This window comes from Sciurus carolinensis, chromosome 7 (assembly GCF_902686445.1).
Source record: "Sciurus carolinensis chromosome 7, mSciCar1.2, whole genome shotgun sequence".
NCBI lineage: Eukaryota > Metazoa > Chordata > Mammalia > Rodentia > Sciuridae > Sciurus > Sciurus carolinensis.
In genome coordinates this window covers 138,926,414-138,948,209 of record NC_062219.1, presented here as the reverse complement: position 1 = coordinate 138,948,209, position 21,796 = coordinate 138,926,414, and the positions used below count along the sequence as shown (strand labels likewise).

Below are 21,796 nucleotides of genomic sequence, written 5' to 3'. Positions count from 1 at the left end.
GACCCTTAGTGGCCTCGCAGTGAGGCCACAGAGCAAAGGCCTGACCTCTGCCATTTAGAGACTTACTTCTTACAACTTTTTTTAAGTCTAAAATTATGATGTAGAATGTTCTAGATCTTAGAGAAAGAAGGGGAGAAAGTTGATCAGGTCCTCAAGTGGAAAAAAATAAGGCAAAAAAAAGAGGTGGCAGAACAAGAAATAAGGATGAACAGTTTTGATCTATGTGGAAAATTAGTGATTTAAAAGTGTAGAGATCTAGCAGGAGACTGAGCACCTCAGATCAGATTAATATCTTATGGGGTCATTCTTGTCCCAGCTGCAAGTCTAACTTTTTGCCAGCACTGGAGAGGTGTCAGGAAATCCACCTAGCAAAGGACATGAACCGTACGATCATCACGTTTTCTCAGTTAGAAGGGATGCTCTGCTTTCTGCAGAAACAGACCACCACCCCACGTCCCCCCAAAGAACACTTGTTTACGAACTGCGAACACATGAGTGTTCTTATGCCTTTGTCCTTTGGTTCCACTCCTCCTCGAGATCCAGTAGGACTATCTGGTTTCCCTTCCCCTGAAGAAATGGGATTTTTAAAAATTTCCAGTCTCTTGGGAAAAATAGAATAAGAAGCCTGTTTCAGATAAAATTGCCTGTGAAGGAAATTATACAATCCTCCAGGTTTGTTGTTTTGTTTTTTTAAAGATTCTAAAATGGAACAATGAAAAGTACCAAGTCGGCTTTAATCTTGTCCAGCTGCCAGCGGTAGTCTCCGATGGCATTGTGGATGCTCCTGTGGCTGTTGATGTGCTGCTCCACCGAGGCCAGATCCACCCCCCAGGCCATCAAGTCCATCTCTGCCTGCAGAGGGAAGGAGAAGAGAGGTGCCCATCAACGTCTCTTGTTTGCAGCTGACTTGAGTGTTCTATGGTATCAGGGGAAAAGTACCAAGGGACAAACGTAGCTCTGCTTCAGATGAAACAAAATACTCAGCTACTTGGGAGACCGAGGCAGGAGGATCGCTTAAGCCTAGGCATTCAAGACCAGTCAGGGCGACAGAGCAGGACCCTGTCTCCAAAAGGAAAGGGGGAAAAAAAAAAAAGCAAAACTAAAGATATAAATATCAAGTATGTTTGAAGTCAAAATATTTATTAAAGGTTCAAGATTTCCTAAGAGGGATTGCCAAATACATTCCTCAACTTATTTGGACTAAGGAAGAAAGTCAGAAATGGGTTCCTCGAAACCTGTATCATGACTTCCAAAGGAAAAAAAAATCTATGTGTATACATGCAAGTTCATGTGTGACTAGATATTAGCATGTGTATACACATGTGAATGATATAATGAAGTTATAAAATATCCACATGTTTATTCAGGAATTTTAAGTGTACATCAAATATCATTAATGAAGTATAATTGTGCAGTGCTTCCCAAGCTAAGTAGCTAAACTAAAAGCATCTGTCATTGTTTAACTCTTTAAATTAAGTTTTGTTTGTTTTTTGCAGTGCTGTGGGTGGAACCCACGGACTTGCACATAACTACACAACCACCCTACCACTGAGTGACAACCCAGCACTAAATTGCTTTGACTAATGTTTATTGTTGACTCAGAAGTCCAGCATTTATCATTCTCTTTCAAGATGTAAAATTCCCTATGGCCCATTTCAAAAGGAAGTTACTATATAAACTCAAAGTCTTCAATTAATGTTGGGAAAATTAAGATTGTGGGTGTATGCTAGCTCTTTTAAAAATTAAACCTCTCTAGATTTATTACTACGTAAAAAAGGCTGCATAAAATATAGAAAAAATATCAAACGCATCGTTCCACAGGGTTCATTCTGGGACAAGTCCATTAGCTCAACTTTCTTTTGCATAAGTATATGTAAATTTTCAAATCACCTGTACCATCTCCCGGGCATGCCACAGGCAAACATCCCAGCCTGGCATGTCAGCAGGAACATAAAGCACATTGTTCTAAGTCACATCCATATTCCAGTGCACTTGGCAAGGTGTCAGAAAGGGGAGCCATTTCCAAGTGAGACCAATGAAGGTCCCCTTCCCCTGGGGACTTCCAGCCTTATCTCCCTCGGCTGTCCTGGCTTTTACAACAGAAATAGCAGGTGCGTGTGCCAGGAAGTTAGCAAGGCGACTGGGCTCCAGCTCATGCTGTTCTCTACTGACCAGTTGCATGGTATCTGGCTCGTCCATCAGCAGAAACACAAGTCAGGGAAGCAAGACAATCCTGGCTGTCTCCCACTGAGCTGCTGGGGAAGAGGCTCCCTTATCAGCAGAGCCTGCAGCTGGGTCTCCGGGGAGTGAGTGAGGAATGCAGGCTATGTGAGCGGGAAGAAGGCCTGGGAGGAAAAGGGCTGGAGGGAATCCCAGGGTGAACTTGCAGTTAAATGATCGACCTTTGCTTTGTAGGGAACCACGAGGGCCACCTGCCTGATCTGAAAGCCTCACTCATCGTGACTCAGAAAATGACATCAAACTCAGTCCATGCCATCATGCCTTTTCTGAAATTTAAAAATGTTGAGCCTTTGCTACGAACTATTCTTCCAAAGCAGCCCCCAATGCCCAACGTGAATACAGAAAATGGCAGAGTGTGAGCTGTCATTTTACACAACTGTCGTTACTGACGTGGAAGACAGGAGGCGTTGTGATGTTTCATAATTAATTTGGTTCAGAGGCTGTTTGGCCTGCCATTCAGGATCCTTAAGGTGTGGTTCAAACCCCGTCAACTCTTCCTGCCACTGGGACACCACTGACCCCCAACTAAGCAAAAAGTTACTACAGCTTTCACATGGCGACAGTTTAGCATTTGGGGGTACCTTATTTTCCTCAATAATTTTCATCCTCGGGACTATAAATCATAATTTTTGAGTCCTTCATTTCTGGCACAGTGAATACATAAAATCCTCAAGGCATGTGCATCCAAAGATTTGATGGGAATTTGAAAACACGCTGACAGGTTGTATTTAAGTTTCTGAGGTTATTCCTAGCTTTTCTCCTGTCTATACACCACCTTCTCGAATAGTTATGGCCTTTATAAAAATAAGAGACAAGGTTAACTGAATGAATAAATGAGTGAATGAATGTTCAGTTAAAAAGAAAAGCCCTTAGGAAAGAACAAACATCCAAATTCTAAAAGGCCAGGTGTAGTAGAGTGTGCAATGGTTCCAGGTACTCGGGAGGCCGAGGCCGAAGGACTGTCTGAGCCCAGGAATTGGAGACCAGCCTGGAGACACTGTGAGACCTTAGTGTCAAATAAAGAAAAAGCAACACTGTGGCTGAGATACTTTTGAACCAGGGCTGAAATGGTCCAACAACTAATCAAGCTCTTGGAACCACAAGGCTGTTGCATAACAATCTCTCCACAAGGTATCATTCTAACATATCCACCTTCTCAAGAGAAAGATGGTTCATTAGGAGTAGGTTTTCATTATAAAATTCCCATCTCCATGATTATGGCGTAGTTCTCCTGCCACCTGTTCATTATAGGGCGATAATTAGTACATAAAACAACAAAACAATAATTAGCATTGAAATAGACATTGGAGAAACCTCAGTTGGAGGGAAAGGATCAGCACATACTTCTGCTGCCACTACTTCAGTTCACTCCCACACCGGTGACGGGATGATTGCCCAACCAGACAGCTGACACTTCAAAACCACGAGGCAGGCAACCGAGGAGCCCAAACCAGAATGTCCAGTTTGACCATTCCCAGCGCTTCCAATTTGTGAATATTTTAAATGAACCACCACAATATTTTTTTTTAAATAGCTATCTGCAATAGAGATGAGGTCAGTTACATCCGTAGAACAATGATGTCATTTAGCATATGGCAGCAAGCGGTCATTGTCACCGGAAGTCCTTGGTGACCAGAACACCAGGACTCGCCTACCACCCTTTACACGCCTAGGCTACCCAGGTTTGGGGGTCTAAGGACCAACACTGTCCCCCGGGCACTGCTCACCCTTTGTTGTCTCATCCATCCCAAACATTCTCCAGTGAGACGCTTGGTGAATTCATCCCACCCGGAGCCGCTCTGACAAGTGTATCCTCCTCCACCCTTGGAGCTGGCCCTTCGGACTCGAGGGACACTGATGGCTTTGTAAAGGGCTCGCATTTGCTCCTGGAGCTGTAGCAGCCTGAAAGGAAAGGAAAATAACGATTTCATGCAGGGAAGCAGCCTATGAAAACACATCCGAACAAATTTTCCTCCTCTGCATCTCCTGGGGGTCAATGTGGAGGCCACCGATGTTTAATGTGAAGATTTTTTTTCTTTATCCCATGACTTAAAACTTCATCACATACAAAAATATTAAGTTCAGCCAGCTGTGGTGGCACACACCTGTAATCCCAGTTGAAGGGAGGCTGAAGCAGGTGGATAGCAAATTCGAGGCCACCCTCGGCACTTGGAGAGACCCTGTTCCAAAATTTTTAAAAAATTTAAAAATAATATTAAGTCCTAGGAAGATATTCAAAGCCTGAAACATCTCGGTACGTGTCACTGTCTTTGGCAAACCTGGTTTAGCACCTTTCGATTTCTCATGAGTTTTGTCCTGGGGATTTTTCTACTACCCTGGACCCCAAGTGGCCTGGGAACAAGTTCCCAGCTTCACATCCAAGTCCAAGATCCTCACTTTCATATTCATTAAACCAAACTTGATATTAGAATCTTTTAAAAAGTCAGATGTTGGGCCAGAGGGCTATGCTGTCCTCTAGATGAAAATGCGGTTGACATCTAATGAACTCGGTGCTTCAAAATAAGATCTAGAATTTTGAAAGGTCACACAATGGTCTGTTTAATTCTTCGCACGGCAACTTTGTGATGCTACAAAAGATGAAGGCAGTGTTTGGGTCCATCTGTATTGCAGATCGTGAAGGTACAAATGGCTAAGGAAGGTAGGTTCTCCTCGGGCAGGAGTCTGCTTCCTTCAGAGGAAGACCCGCTCATGGGACTGATCATAACAGGGTGTGTGGCGCCTGCCTGATCCGTGCTCTGTGGACAATACCTTTTCTGATAAGCCTCACAGGGCTGGCCCATCTGCCGCATCTCCCGGATCAAGCTGTCAGTGATTTCCATCTGGTCATTGGCCTGCGCAAAACATTCATCCAGTTCTCTACTGCGAGCCAGCTGTATTCCATCTCCATACTTCAGTTCCTAAGAGACAGAATTCACAGGAAGGACAACACACGTGAGTGGAAAGAAAGGCTTCAGGCGCATTAAGCGAAGCAAAAGCTTCTACAGTAAATACAGCAAATACAAAGCACCCCACCGGAAGTACAAACATTTTTAACTGAAAAAGATCTTATAAATTTGAGACGGGGAAGTAAAAAGAGGGAGATTCATGAACTACAATTTGCAGGCTGTCTTTTACATTTGCACTTGGATTTTAAAGGCAAATTGACAGAACGCTCATCTTCCCCTTGCTTCAATGTTGAATGTCAATCTTTCATATTGACCTGGAACTCTCATTTATTAGGATTTCACAGTGGTAAGAACACTGCCATTTTACCACATAGGGTCTTTTACACACCAACTGAGGTTGTTTTGCTTTTTTAAAATTTTGTTTTATTTTGTTTTGTTTTTCATTTTATACAAATAAGACTTTTTCAGATCTTAAAAATAAAGCTTCTGTCTGGTTAACTGTACGGGTCAATCCACGTCTGGTTTTGATGAAGCTCTTCTGTTCTCTAAGATGTCAGCAACAGGGGAAGCTGGGGGAGGGACACACAAGGCTGCTCTGTACTATTATTTATTTCTTCTTGTTGCTACAATACTGGGGATCGAACCCCGGGCCTAGGCAAACACTCCGTCACCGAACTACACCCCCAGCCCTGCCCTGAACTGTTCTTGCAACTTCTTATGCATCTACAACTATCTCAAAATAAAAGTTGGGTTTTTTTGTTTTGTTTTGTTTTGTTTTAAAGAGAAAATTTCCCCTGCTGCTTTAGGGCCACACAGGAGCTTTCTCTACAATTTTACCTTTGCAGCAATGTTAGTAAATACAATATCATTTCCCTGCCATTTCTATTGCACTTCAAAGCATGTAAGTAGAAATAAACTCAGAACGTGAGCCATATATATTTCTAGAACTACGTGTAAAATGTAACCACAGTCACTACACGTTCAGGGCTGGGGTATATGCTCCTTGCTGTCACTGACACCTCCTGTTTAGATTTGCGTAAAGGAATCTGGGCATGGTCAGGAGCATTGATGGAAGTGTGTTTTAAACCAGAGGCCTGAAACAACCAGAACCAGGACCAAGCTGGTTTGCTGATCCCCAACTCTATTTTTACATATACTAAGCAAAGATTTTTTTTCTTTTTTTGGTACTGGGGATTGAGCCCAGTATCTGTGGACACTTTACCACAGAGCTTAATTCCCAGTTCTTTTAAGTTTTTATTTTATTATTTTTTAAAAATTTTGTTTGTTCTAATTAGTTGTACATGACAGTAGAATGCATTTATACATTACAATAGATCATACATAAATAGAGTGTGAGAACATTTTTCTCATTATCCATATTGCAGGATCACATCACAGGGTCTCACTAAGTTACTTAGAGCCTGTTTAAATTGCTGAGGCTGGCCTCAAACTTTCCGTCCTCCTGCCTCAGCCCCTTGAGTTGCTGGGATTATGGGCATGTGCCACTGTGCCCTGCCATAAAGATTATTTTTTTTAATTGAACAAAAAAAACCAGAACAAGAATCCACATTATATCTAAAGTAGGAAATTAGAATATTGCGATATTCTTCAAATAGAAGAAGCCATAAATTTGCTTGTTTTAAATCTCCGTTTCAAATATAGACTATTTAATAGGGGTACTACTGTGATAAGGTAGGGTCCAGATTTAACCCCAACATTAGTGCTGGCCTGGGGAGACTGGAACTTGATTATATTGTTGAAAAGAATTATTTGGAAAAAGGAGAGAAAAGGTGGCTACTTCCCCATCATTTTCTAGTCTGTTCTTCAGAAACTTGGAGCAAATGAGAATGCTACGATTTTACACAGCAAATATCACAGAAGTCATGACTTCTAACCCCTATTCAGTGAGAACTAAGAGATCTCAGTTATCGTAAGAAAGAGCACAAGGTTCTCACAGATGCCACCCTTTTCCCTCAATTTTCAATTGTTTATTTTTTTCATACTTTTATGTTTCTTAAACAGAACTGAGGATGGTTCCAGCATGGTCACATTCCCTTAAAAAGTACTTATTAACTTGCTGGTGCCTATGACAACCCATCCCAATCCCGGAACAGCAACACAACAGGTTACATTTCTAGGAAGAGAAAAGATTCCCAAGTCACATAAATAGCAATAGGATGCGGCAATTCCAGAAAGGTGACCATCGGTAATGTCAACATTTGCTGAGGTCCGGTCCCCATGATGAAATACGGAGAGGTGGAACTTTAAGAGGTAATTAATCCATTCAAGTGATTAATGGATTAATCATTTAATGGGCTATCTTCAGAGTGGGTCTGTTATAAAAGCCAGATTGCAGGTTCTCTGTTTCTTCCATATGATGTCCACACTGCCCACACTCATCACCACGTGTGACCCGCTTTGACCATGAACCAGAACTGGGGATCAAAATAAACCTCTCTTCTTTATAACTTGCCCCAGTCTGTGGCATTATGTTATTAGCAACAGAAAACAGACTAAGGCTATGTCCCTCGCTAGCCTGTCCTGAAAACCACCGCCTCTAACTGCACAGTAGGGACAACAGGTCAGAGAACAGCACCAGGAGAGTCGAAGCCCAGCGGGGAGCCCACTGCAGGAAAGCGGGGAGAACAGGATGCTTACGGGCTGCACGATCAGCTCTGCCCGCATCAGACAGTCGGAGCAGTTCTGCAGGAGATCCTGGATGGTGTTCTGGTTCTGGTGCCTGGACATGGTGCCGGTTTGACTGAGGAGGCGAACACAAAGAAATCCGACATGCAATAGCTTCAATTTTGAAAAAATTCAAAATGTTCAGAAAAGTTGTTGACACAAGACAAAAACATTCCTGTGAGCCTCTTCCCCCAGACTCCCCAAGTACTAACATTTTGCTGTATTTCCTTCTCCCCTGTCTGTATGTGTGCATTTGTTTATGTATATATTTTTTATGAATCATGTGAGAATAATCATGCCTTTTGACCCTCAAATATATCATCACATATTTCCTAAGAATAAAGACATTCACTTATAAAACCACAGAACAATTATTAAAAGCAGGGAAATTCAAATGGATATAATACTATTTTCTAATCCAGGGAAGTTTTCAACTTTTATAATGTCCTTCACAGCACTTTTTCTCCCAGGTCTATGATTCCATCCAGAATATGCCTTTGAAATGTAAAAACATATTTCTGGTCTCGACAGGGAGCTATTTTTGTCTATTTATCACCCCCTCCCAATTCAGCTCATAGCCATTGATATTGCCATGTCCCCAACACCTTGAGTTCCTCTGCAGGAAGACCTCACAGCATCAGACAGTAAGCATGAAGATGTCACCAGCAAATCCGGCCAAAGGAAAAAGTAAGAGACAAGAGAAAAGCTAATTGTACAAAAGTACCTTCTGCAGTCACACTAAAAGATGATGGTAAGGAAATGATGGAAATTTTAAGTATTTTTAATGACCCTTTTTTTGCAAGATGCTCCTAGAATCAATATTTTTCTCAACAATAAGACTCCTTCAGTATACATTTCAAATGAGGTACTTTTCTGGAAGACAAGTGGCAGAAACCTTAAAATGAGGGTGATGTTGGAAAAAAATAAAAAAACTGTCATAGATTGTCCACACTTTAAAGAAATAGACTAGAGGAATTTAATTTGCTCCACGACATAAATGAATCCATTCGAAAGCACGGTGTAACCAAAGAGTCTCACTTTTTAATTTGCCAAGATACATCATGCCACACCACTGCCTAGTATGGTTTAGTGTCAGAGATTTAGCACATGCGAGGCCTTGGGTTGAACTCCCAGCACTGCAAAATAAAAAAAGAGGGAGAGGGCTGGGGATGTAGCTCAGTTGGTAGGGTGCTTGTCTCACATAAGGTCCTGGGTTCAATCTCCAGCACCGCAAAAAAAAAAAAAAAAGAGGGAGATTTAAAGCATGTCACATTATTGCTTGATGTTCATGAAAAGGCTTCATAAGTGTGCTATGAGACAAGAAGTGCTCCTCAGAGGGCTCCAGAGGTGTCTGGTCCTTCAGTTAGGGCCAGTTTGCACCTGCTTCTGTTTGCTGTCTCTCTGACAAACTGGACTTTCCTCTGTGTGTGTTCCTGTGTCCCCACATGTTTTAAAGAAAGAACTTCACTGTTTAAAAAAAAAAAAAACAGTATTGGCTGCAAGGTGTAGCTCAGTGGTGGAGCACTTGCCTAGCAAGCATGAGGACCTGGGTTCCACCCCAGCACCACCAAAAAAAAAAAAAAAAAAAAAAAATTAAAAACAATGATTGTACTATGCACAGTGGAATCACAAAAGTGTGAGAACATCTCTCCCAGGACTCCTGACTATGCATCATCCACCATACGGAAGCACTTTCTTTCTTTAACTGCCACTGATTTGGGGTCCCTCCCTGCAAGCAAGCTCCCCAACAAGTCAGCACTAGCTGAATGTGGGTGAGGAGCCCAACCCAACCTGGGAACCACTCCCAAATGATGATGCCAGCCCTTCCAGGCAGGCCCAGACAATGTGCTGCTGAAAGGTCCAACCTATCACAACCAGGATGGCCTCCCCACTCCTCCTCCATGAAAGCAACCAGTCTTTCTTTCACTCAGAACTGCAAAAGAAATCTGGCACATTGTTTTGAACTGTTAAGACACAGACAAAACTGTTATCTGTTGTCCTAACTTGCACAAAATTCCAAATGTCTTAGGGCACTTTCCCAAATGTACCTGTTAGAAAATAGAGGAAAGAAACTCAAGAGACAAAGGAAAGCACTTTAAAAGACACAGAAAACTCACACAGAATCCCACTAAGGAATAGAATGACTGTGTAAGTACATCTGTTCTCTCTATTGAGGGGGGATCAGAGTACTTTTCTTTGGAAATGTTTGGAAATTCTGTTCAGCAATTTGGTTCTGAGGGTGATTCCCATGAAGAAGGCCAGTCCCAAGCATATAAAATGAAAGCCAGAGTTTCTTCAACATTTAAAAAGGTGTGCCACCGTAAAAACTAGCATGGACTGAGCTGTCAGAGGAAGATCAGGGAAGTTGGGTAAGGCGTATACAAGAACTTTGGACTTATCTTGGCAACTTTTCTGTAGATAAAAAACTATTCCAAAATAAAAAATGTGTTAAAGCAGAAAAGGTCTCAGGGTGTAGCTTAGTGGTAGAGTGCATCCTTAGCATGCAAAAAGCCCTGGGTGCAAATCCTAGCGCGCGCGCGCGCACACACACACACACACACACACACACACATATGGAGGTCAAACTCCATTGTGAATAAATGTATCCAGAAAGAAATTGCATTCAAGAAAAAGGGAGGTGAAGCAATTAAAAGCTGGATTAAAACATTGGTGGTCTTTCTCTATTTTTTTTTTTATTTTCTCCTCCAAGTTTTAGGAGACATTTCCTACTTCTAAAGATGGACGGGCATTCCCATAAAAACAAGTCTTCTTATCCTCCCCCTCACCCACACACGTCTGAACTTTAAAAAATAAAATAAAAAGTAACTCCATATGCTGTTAATACTACTCAAAAATTCACACTTCACTGAAAGACTTGCATAAGTTCACCACGTTACACCCTTGATACTAAAATCCTTGGGTGTTTTGCTTTGCATTTCAGTAAACATATTAACAACTGTATGGAAAAGAGGAATGCATAGAAATTAGATTTCTTTGAGGGTCAATAAGATGAAAAGCTAATTTTTTTGGATGATGAAAGTAAATATCTCTGATACTGTTATTTGCCTATAGGAAAGTATAATCTTATAACCTCATTAACCAAATTTCACCTTTTATAGTATCCCTCCTTCTGCAAGCAGATATGTTTCAAGACCCCCAGTGGATGCCTAAAATCTTGCATAGTACTGAACCTTAAATATACTGTCTTTTTCCGAATGTTCACTCATGATAGTTTAATTTAAATGTTAGGTGTGGTAACGGAACACTAATAGTACAATTACAACAATATGTGTAATAAAAGGTATTTAAGACTTTTGAATTGTTTATTCCTAGAATTTTCCATTTAATATTTTTGGACTGTGGTGGGCCGTAGGTACCAAAACCACAGAAAGCAAATCCATGGAGGTGGGGGGAGGGGAGCTGTGATATGCAACTTCTCAAGACCGCATCTGATCCTAAACCAAGTCCACTTACTCTGTCCCACTTCCACCTGAGGTGTGGCCAAAACACCCTTTGAAAACACAGGTCGGTGAGAAAGGGAACCAGCTGTGTGCCTGGTGATTGGCTCAGTCCATCACGAAAGACAGACTCAGGCCAACCAAGGGTTCAATGACTGGGGAAGAAAGAATCCACCATGACCTTTCAGTTTGCTTGTTTCCTCCAATGAAGAAACCACATCAAACTGGATGTGCTTAAATCAAGAAGGAATTGTAGGTAGAAAGGATTTTGATCCATCGACACCATCCAATGTGAGATATTCACCTGTCACACATGCAGCAATGGACTTTGGGAAAATGCAAAATTTTATCACATAAGAGGAAATAGTTTTTAAATAAATGTACTCATTCGACAAGTGCATAGGATTTTAATAATCTCTAGACTCAAAAAAATTAAACATTAACACATATGGGCAAGCATTATAAACCATGTCAGGAACCAAATTATGAAAGCTCAAGATTCCATCTTTAAATCTCATTTCAGATGGAAAACATCATATGCTTCTTTCAGGAAAAAAAATAAGTAAGTCAATTTGCGTCAAATCAATTAAAAGACTTTTCTTCCAAATAAAAATTTTTAAAAATATATTTCTAGTTGTAGGTGGACACAATACCCTCATTTTATGTTTATGTGATGCTGAGGATCAAACACAGGGCCTCATGTGTGCTAGGCAAGCAAGCTACCACTGAGCCACAGCCCCAGCCCCCCAAATAAAAATTGACAACTGTCCTTGAAAAAAGCAAATTCATCCTTCAAACTTTTAACTCTTTTGAAATTGCTTTATCTTCAAACTCACAAAGACAAATGATTCATACTACAAAGCAGCTGCCTGCACAAACTTTTTTTTTGCAGAGGCGGGGGACAGATACTGGGGGTTGAATGCAGTACCAAAAAGGGGTGTGGGGGGTGTCAGCACTGAGCTATAACTCAACTCTTTTTAGTTTTTATTTTGAGACATGATCTTGCTAAATTGCTTTGGGCCTCACTAAATTGCTGAGACTGGCCTCAAATTTATAATCCTCTTGCCTTAGTCTCCCAAATTGCTTGGATTACAGGTGTGCACAACCCCATCAGGCTACAGACTTTTCTTTTTTAAAGTTCATTTTAAAACTTGTTCAAACAAGTAATGGTTCCAAGCATTTTTATAAAGATCCCTTTGTCAGTGGATTAAAGGAAAACACAGTCTAAAGTTTAATCCCACATAAAGATGTCAGCAATACCACAGAGCTATGTTTTGCCTTACTACGGTCAGATAACATTCTTTTCTTTAAAAAGTAAAAATACAAAATTAGCTGTCTTGGGGCATTAGTCCAAATCTCATTGTCAGAATGTTAGAGAAAGAAAATACAAAAGAAACATTTTTAAAAAGTGCAGGTAACATTACAAAGTAAAAATATTTTTAAATGGTTGCTCACTGTTTTACAAAAATTATTCTATAGAAATTTAACTGCTCATTGGACATCCATGCTATAGACTCGTATCTGGTTTTGTGCATATATTTTCTCTCCCATTGAATTCCTTTTTCCTTTCTTCCTCTTTCCATCTCTCTCCTCCTCTCTCTCCTCTTTCGTTTGTTCCATCAACACACAATCTTGGATACATGCCTGAAACAAAGTCTTATGTCTTTCTGTATTCAGATTCATGGAATAATTGCTTCATATATGCGCATTGAAAAAGACAATTATATAGTATATTAATATCTTTAGACCTATTTGTTTAGTTCTTTATCATTCATTATCAAAGCATTCTCCCCACATACTACATTGTTTGAGTTTCTTTTAAGGATCTTAAATAAAAGAAAAAAATATATAATTTTACTTTTTCATTTGAGGATGATACCTTACTACCTCCAAGACTTGCTAAACAGGTGAAATGTCCGTGTCCATCCCTCTGGAGTTACAGATCAAATGCTGCCTGCTGGGTGGAACTCACCTCCTCACACCTCTGCTCCCACTTCAACTTTCGGTGTTTACACACCTGGCTGCCTCGCTCCTGGAGAGCAAAGTCCCATACCTTAGTCATCTTGACTCCTACGTGCACCTGACAACACAGGGTTTGCATACAGAAGGCCTTAATATGCGTTTGTTTGGCTAAGTAAACAGAGCACAAACGAAGACAAATCTGACTGACCTAAGGATGTTACCATGCATCACCCCAGCCTCACGAGATCAGCCAAGGAGCGCATCTATCCTAAGGAGCCATTCCCAACTCAACAGGGGAGCAAAAAGCAGGCTTTCTTCCTCCCGACTTCAGAAAGAGGGCCTCCTCTGGTCCTTCACGCTGTCCCCAGCCAGGAGGCATTTCTCTAACACAAGTGCCACTTCTTTTCTGAGTGGTTCACTCTTCACTTTTACCTGTGTGCATACGGATTGCGTTGAGACGGGGAGGAAGAGGACTGATCACTTACACTGGCTTCATAAAGACGTTGAGGTTGGCCGTGGGAGCCCAGTCCCAGCTCAGCGCCTGTCAGCTCTACATACAGCTTGTGACTCTGAGCAGGTTGGAGTGACGCACTCAGGGAGCTGGAGTTTCTGCGGCTGTGCAGGTAGGAACACCGCCCTCTTGGTGTGGGGGTGAGGCTGAGAGGGGTCAGTAATGTCCCCGGGGTGCTGCAGAAGCTAATTCTTCTCTTAATAGCAGGAGGTTGACCTGTCGTTATGACATGGCTCTGAAATATCCTTTTTGCATCTTTTGTCTTTGTCCCTGTCTATAATGTTAAGAACACTGTGCAGAAGATTGGGGATAAGACAAAAGGGGAGTATGTATATCTGCAGAGGAACATCACATGGTTCCCATAAATATGCACGAGTTTTGTGCTTTTATTTAGCAGCTAAAATACATGTAATTAAACAAGGAACCGAGGAGAAAGAAAAATTGGATTAGGTGTTATGTGTAAAACATTTCTAGTTCTTAGATGACCTACAAGACTCACAGGTAACAATTCAACAAGAATAATACATTTTAACAGAAGGAACATGAAAATTCAGAGAAATATGTCTTTATTTTACTAAGAAGATAATTGGTTCCTACAAATTCAATGCCAAAATAGGGATTTTTATTTTGAATTATTTCCCCAGGCAAAAATTTACATTTATTTGACAGAATCCTGAAAAACTCTTTACAAGTTATCAGTTATCCATGAAGAAGTCAATTCATTTATCTCTCAGATGCCAGACAACACAAGGAATGTCTGAAAATTTTTAATTCCAAGCAAAACCTTATTAAATCTGTTTGTTCTGGCATTTCACTAAAGAGTCCCCATTTTCTTCAAGATATATAGATTTCACTTTCATGAGATTTGGAAGGACGGTGGACTCTTCAAGTGCTGGTGGTGAGGTGTAATTATGGGATGCACTTGTATTTTAAAAGATATTACTTAGAATGAATGGCTCATGGTCTGGGTCTTCTGGGTTGTGGTGCTGTGGCTTCAACATCAGAAGCCACATCTGACTGTTTTCAAGAGCCAGGACAGCCCAGGAGGAGACAGAAGAAGAAAAGACAAGGGAGGAGCAGAACTCTGTGAACAGTAAGGCTTCCAGACTGAAGCGCTCCTTCTAGAACCTTCTAGAACCTCCCCATCTGGAAAGACTGGTTAGCTGAGAGTCAAGTTAGACTCCCCCAGTCACACCCAAGCCTTCCTTTGCTCCACCCTAAGAAGTCAGCACTGAGGTATCAGAGACATCAGCAGATTCTTTTCTTCCCAAGGCATTTCAGTCTCCTGAACAATGAAATCATGCCCATATTTAGAGAAAAAATTAACTAGTGTTGAAAGCTTTTTTTTTTTTGGTCCCATTATATAACAATTAGATGGCTTAATACAGAATAAACAATTAGTCTGCTTCATGCAGAATCATGTTGAGTATTTTTTCTTTTTTCTAAGCAGATGGAAACGCCACAAGAGTATTAATGGGAAAAAAATGGTTGGGAAATAAATATTTCACAGGACCACAACCAGTTAAAAAGAAGCAAAAACTCACAGAAGTCAGAAAAGAGTTTACAAGTAGAAAAGACAGATTCTAACAACAAAGGCTGGATTGTTTCTTGGGGCCTGTGTTATCGGGGATTCAAACCCAGCTCTGCCACTTACTAGCTGCATAATCTTTTAACTATTTTAGCCTCCGTTTCCCATCTGTAGACTGGGAGGAGTGTTGTGAGACTTGAGATAGCATATATAATATACCTGGCACATCACAGTTGTCTGCCAGGTAATGGGAAGGATTATTAACCATTGATCTGATTTTTATAAAATAACACAACTTCCCCCACATTTAACCACATGTGAATGTTATCTGCCATATATTAAGTTAACCTGAATCTTCCTCAACCATCATTTCCCAAAATAAAGATCAAGGATATTCATTCAATGAGTCACCCAAGCTCTGAGTCTGTTTTCCCAGCTCTTGCATGTAGCTCTTAGCTGAAGCTGTCACTCCGCCTGGCCAGCCACCTGCTTTCCACTGCCACAGTCCACCCTCAGACTTTCATTACCTCCCTCCTTCACTGGGGCAATGGCTTTCCCCACATGGATTCCTCCCAGTGTCTCTCTCCATTTCATGCCACCTGCACAGTGCTGCTGCAGACGCAATCCTAAAGCTCTGATGTGACCATCTTATTTCCTTGCTCCCTCAGTGGAAGAGATTTCCACTGGCTTCAGTGAAAACCTGCCATGGCTGCCCTCTGTCTAGCCAAATCCCTCTCCATGGCATTCCGAAGATCCTTCCAAATGTCTTCTTATGGCTTCTTCACTTTAAACTGGATGCTCAAAAAGGACAGCACATTTTAGGCTTCTCGAACTTCCCCATCTTCTTCTCTGCCCACTCATCTTTACCAAAAGAAATACTCCAAAGACAATTCAACACCATTTCCTTTATAATGTGCCCCCTCTCAGATGTTATCTCTGTTACCCTGTCTTCTTATGAAGATTCTGAAGTCATTTACATCTCTCCAGCCCTATACCCTTGGTGTTTCTTTTATTTTTTAATTTTTCTGTATTTGCAGTGCTGAGGATGGAACCCAGGGCCTCCCTGAGTGTTAAGCAAGTGCTCTATCACTGAGCTACACCCCCCGCCCTATCCTTCTGTGTTACAGTACTTGCATATGTCTGAGTACACTCCTTTCAAGTCTTTGAATTTCAAGTCTTTGATACCTAACACATGCATGCAAATGTTCAGTAAACACCTGAATAAATGAAAAACGCATTCAATGCTGAAATGAATTTGAGATGCAGTCATTTAATTACTGGTCTGCCCAGTCTAAAAGTTGAGCTGCAAAGGCATGGGAAGGATCAAAGTGAGGAGCCTTGGGTTCTTGTGTCAACCAACCCAGCCCACCCAGCCAGGAAAGGGCTCTAGGATTTGGGGCAAGTCTTTAGCTTCTATCCCCACCATGGGAAAGTAGGATTTCTGCCCACGAGGTAACCCTTAGTTGTCCTTCCTGTTCTGCAATTCAGTGCAAATGGTGTTCATCTCATGCAAAGGAAAAGGCTTCTTTTAAAAGGTAATATAAAAATAAACCTTAAAAAGCATATCAAGTAGTGATCACATGTTTGGGGGTTGTGTTGGTTTGTTTTGGTGCTGAACATTGAACCCACAGTTTCCCATGCTAGGCAAGTGCTCTCCCACTGAATGACACCCCCAACTCCTATCTAGTTTTGAAATCATGAGATCTGGCGAAAAGTAAGCATTAATGTAACCACATACTTCTGAAGCTTAATTACTATGTTCTGCTTTTAATCCTCCTACAAAATCCACACTTTGGTAAAAGATCTAACTGTGAGATTGGCTTACTCTGGAGACAAATTTCACTACAGATTAGTGCTTTGTTTTAACTACAAGAAAAAGATTAATAGAAATTCTGCTCTAACTGAAATCAGTGTTAATATAATGTTTTATACTAGAAAAATCCAAAGTTTACATTTTCAAAGCTCTGCCTCTTATATTATCAAGTATTTAAAATTTACTAAACCTTAATGAAATAATACATAGAACACAAGAAGTTAAATAACATAGTTGTAGATTCCACCCAACCTAAAATAACACAGGGCAGGTGCATAATGGGGGAAGGAGAGAGAATTACAAAGTAAAAGTGACCTAAACTGTCATAAAAATGGGCAAGTGTTAGTAGTGGAAAAGAACAGTTAGGAGATGTTTTAAAATCGTTTTAAAGAGAAAAATAAAATTGAGTCTCTCGACATACTCAAATTAGTTTACATAAGAAAAGGATAAGTACACTCATTTGAAAAATCATGGATCTAAACCAGGTATGGGGAGGCGGGCATGCCTATAGTCCCAGCCAATGCAGGAGGATCACAAGTTCAAGGCCGGCCTCCGCAATTTAAGAAGAGGTTCTGTTTCAAATAAAAATTTAAAAAACGAGGGGTGTAGCTCAGCAGTAAAGCACTTGCCCAGTATATATGGGAGACCCTGGGTTCAATCCCCAGTACCAAAAAAATAAAGAAAAAGAAGAAAAATCACCAACTTCACCAATCTATTTAGTAAATAAACCAGCAGTTTTTGAAATAAATGAGTTTAAATTCAATCAGTAGTTCTCATAGCATTTTGTGCTAAAAGAATGAAAGAAAAAAAGAAACATACAGGGGGAAAAAATCTTTGGTCAGAAAACTAATTATTAAATTCTTAATCTTCCTTCCCTGAGCAGAGAGCAGTGGCCCTCCAGGGCAGACAAGGCTTCCTAGTTCAACAAAGCCCAAGCCAAGGGCGAACAGATTCCTCCACACACAACTATAACGCCACCAGAAAAACAGGTACGGGTGCTCAGGCTGACTCTGCCCAGACAGTCGCCATTATTTGAAAATGCAGAAGTCAGCATTTACGGGCTATTTCGTTTTCAGATGCACCACTACAGGCAGGGACAGGCTTGGGGGAAACTCCATTACCTGGGTCGGGAGAAAGAATGACAGCCGGCTGACTCAAGTCACCAGGCCCGACGCCCCGCTGAGCCGCGGATCAACACCCACCCGCAGAAAAAAAACACCCTTCCTCCGAGTAAAGTCACTTTTTCACTTGGATCTGTTTTTCCTGGATGTAACACTTGACAGGTTTATAAACAGGCTTTTAGTTGTAAAAACAGAATGCAGAAATATTATCTAATAAAAAAACATTGATCCTCCCCAAAGTAAACGGGGAGGAATCCTAATAAAACATGTGTCGTTATGCTGTTCATTAACCAATGAATGAATTAACTAAAATTCTACTTCTCTAAAATGTGTATAAGAGGCCAAGAGAGTAAAATATTCAATTAATAGGTACTGATCATTGTCAATTCAAAAGACAAGAGGTGGGGGTGTAATTCAGTGATACAGCACGTTCCTAAGTACAAGCAAGCGAGGCCCAGGATTTGATCCCCAGCACCACAAAAAAAAAAAAAAAAAGAAAGAAAGAAAGAAAGAAAATAAAGAAATTCAGGATAATGGAAGCATATTAAGTAACAGGGGGAAAATAAACAATTCATAAAATGTCTGAAAATCCTTGCATATTCTGACTTGGATTTAAACCGTGTGTGTGTGTGATTCACACATTGAAAAGAATGTGCCTTCCAAATCCTGGAAGACTGCAACAGAAAAGTATAATTTCAGATACAAATGATGGAGAATTTTTTAAACAAACTTAAAAGTCCAAATTTTTATTCCTCCTATCGTTTGGCACATTTTAAATGGAAATCCCCGGAAATTTTTTGTTCAGAAAACAAAGACAAAGATCTCCAAGACTGAGATAATTCTTTGCAAAGAAAGAAAGAAAGAAAGAAAGAAAGAGTATGAAGATGCTCCGGAAACAAGTCGAAGCAGAAGTAGAAAACAGGTTGCAACTCGCATAGTCCAGCTTTCAAATCCGCTTGCAAAAACAAAACTCCGCTGGAGCGGATTGAGGTTGCTCCTCCTCTGCCCAAGGCCTCAACGCGGGGTAAATAATCTAGCACTGATATAGCACTCAGGCCTCGTTCCCAAAAATCCGATGTGGGAAGGGCTGGCAGGGGGCGGGGAGGGGGCGGGCGGCAAAACTCTCACGACTCACGTGGGCATCCAGAGTCCAACTCTCCGGACTGGGTAGAAAACCTATCCATTACTTTTCCCCTAGTATAACAAAGACCTCGTCGGTGCATTTCCGTGACGATCAGGCGAGGTCGTCACAGCCCTCTTACCAGTGGGCCTCTCCAGCCAGGGTCGCCCCCCAGCTCCTGGCCCACATTGCAGATCAAAGGGCAGAATCTGAGCCCGCTCTGCGACCAGGGCACTGGGGAAGTTCGTCTTTTTTTTTTTTTTTTTTTTTAAGGAGAAACAAAGGGCCCAGACCCGAATCCACAGGTGCTATGGCGTGGCCAACCGGAGGGATCAGACGTGTCCCAGTCGAGTGTTGCCAATCTAGCTGCCGCCCCAGCAGAGAAGCTTCATTTGGAGGGAACAGAGTCGTCCGAGGCGGGGCCTCTTAGGGACCCGACCCAGCGCCCCAAGACGCTCGCCCTCCATACAAATGCCAACGGGTGGCCGAGTAGCCCAGGCGCCACTGCGGTTGTGATCCTGAAGTGACCAGGAATTTGGGGTACGCCAGGACAGACGGTGGAGCCTGGAGTCGATCGCGGTCACCAGATAGCGTCCGGGGGGGTCCCACTTCGTTACCGTTTTACTTTTGATTACAATTAAACTTGGGTTTTGTGGTCGCAGCCCCGCCTCCCCTGATCTCCCACCAGCTGGCGGGAACAAAGGCAACTGCAACCAAGCCGGGTTACTTAGGTGGCAGCCCTGGGACAGAAGAGGGCCGCACGCTGCGCCCCTACTGGGGCGCACGCCTGTCAGGGCGGAGAAGCTGGATATGACGCCCCCTCTGGCCTCCAGTCCCGCATGCAGGGGGTGAAAAGTGGGATCAAGTCCCAGTAGGCAGGAAAGGAACGCCCCTCTCCCTACAGGCACGCACACCTGGATCGGAGTGGCAGCACTGGGCGTCAGACACTTGGGTCCAGTTCCCAGCGCGGCCATCAAGTGCTTATGTGACCTCCGGCAAACATTTTTCTCTTTCTAAACCTGGGTTTCCTGGTCGGCCACTTGAGAACGGTGCCTCCTAGTCTCAAAGTCCTAGGATTTTGCTAAAAGGTGGGCGCCCCGAGCCGGACCCCGAGCCCCGCGCTCCCGCTCGGGGCGGGTACCCACCAGTAGCCGTCCGAGTTCTGGTCGTTGACTGTGCAGCGCCGCGAGTAGTACATCCTGCTGGTGCCCCCGCCGCCGCCCCCGCCGCCGCCGCCGCCGCCACAGGTCATCTCGTAGCGCAGGTCGGGGCCAGACTCGGCTCGGGTCATGCGGCCCAGGGTGTTGATCCGCGGGTGGGAGCCCCCGTTGCAACTCATGTCGGCGGACACTCAGGAGAGTGGCTCAGCGCCGAGGCATAAGCGAGGCGGGCTGCTCGGAGAAGGTGAAGGGGGCCCGAGGAAAGGCGGGCAACCGGGAAACGGGTGGCGGAGCGCAGGAGTGTCGCGAGGACGCTCCTCTCCACCAGGACCGTCCCGGCCGCAGCGAGAGCGGGGACGACGACCGGCCCAAAGCAGGAGCGGGAGGAAGAGCTGTGGCTCGGAGGGCGGCGAGGGCGCAGAGGAGCTGGGTCGGGGCTGGGTGTTGGTGTTGGTCGGCGGGGGAGCGAGTCTCCTCCCCGCTGGCACCCGGCGCCGAAGCCACACCTGGCCGGTTTCTTCCCAGGGCGGGGTGCGGCCGCCGCGCCTCCCCCGCCCCCGGCGGGTGTCACGGACGCGCTCGGGCCGCCCCTCCCCACCTGCGCCTGCCGACCCGCGGCTCCGCCCTGCGCCACCAAGACCTGAGTAACGCCAGGCGGGGCGGGGTCCCGGCGACCTGACCGCCCCAGGCGCGGCGACCCCGGGAAGGAGGTGCGCTCACAGGGCTGCGGCGCGCCAGGTTCGGATCACACTGGCCCAGAAAACAGGCTTTAGCTTTTGAGGATTTCCTCCGTCTGCAGCTTGAAAATAAAATGGAATGGAAGAGCCATTCAATTGGACAATTAGTGATTAAACATTTACTTTTGCTCATCCCTGGAAACGATGCCAACCAAGCTTTGAATAGAAACACAATTCAAAAGGGAACCCATAGATGATGGGATTTTGTCCAGAGACTTTTTAAAAAGTTTTCCTTTACTCCAGTAATCCAGGAAATTGTTTCTGATTTCCAACGTGTAAAAACTATTTTTACAAACTACCACCTCTTTATGGAAAAATCTTCATCAAAAATAATTTATTTGGCATGAAGAGGAAGATATTACAGCTGCTTTTCGTTGGATAATATGAAAATATACGTTGCGATTTCTTTATTTCCCCTTTTAATGGTCACTTTCAACAAGAAATTGTGCAGACTTCAACCTCAATACTCGGTTTCCAATTTTTGTAAAAGAACCTTGGATTTCCTTGTATCACACGTGCCCCTGCGCATCTCCTCCTCAGCCCCTGTTCCTTGA

At 43.0% G+C, this 21,796-nt stretch overlaps 1 protein-coding gene and 1 long non-coding RNA gene across 3 annotated transcripts in view; one reads left to right on the top strand and one right to left on the bottom strand.

The window, feature by feature from the left end:
* Positions 1-20,968, bottom strand: part of Dsp (desmoplakin) — a 47,088-nt gene extending 26,120 nt beyond the window's left edge. The window contains exons 1-5 of one of the 2 annotated variants that reach the window (XM_047557326.1): positions 20,491-20,968; positions 7,806-7,908; positions 5,011-5,159; positions 3,969-4,143; positions 724-852 (exon numbers count right to left, since the gene is read on the bottom strand). In XM_047557326.1, the coding sequence (XP_047413282.1) occupies positions 724-852; positions 3,969-4,143; positions 5,011-5,159; positions 7,806-7,908; positions 20,491-20,684 (750 nt within the window). In that variant the 5' untranslated portion in view covers positions 20,685-20,968. The remainder of the gene's footprint in view (positions 1-723; positions 853-3,968; positions 4,144-5,010; positions 5,160-7,805; positions 7,909-20,490) is intronic. The other variant, XM_047557327.1, reaches the window with a different exon arrangement.
* On the top strand, positions 13,406-18,625 carry LOC124988134 (uncharacterized). Its single transcript, XR_007109372.1, has 3 exons — positions 13,406-13,875; positions 17,988-18,093; positions 18,181-18,625. It is a non-coding gene; the product is annotated as an uncharacterized LOC124988134 (long non-coding RNA).
* Positions 20,969-21,796: the final 828 nt, after the last annotated feature.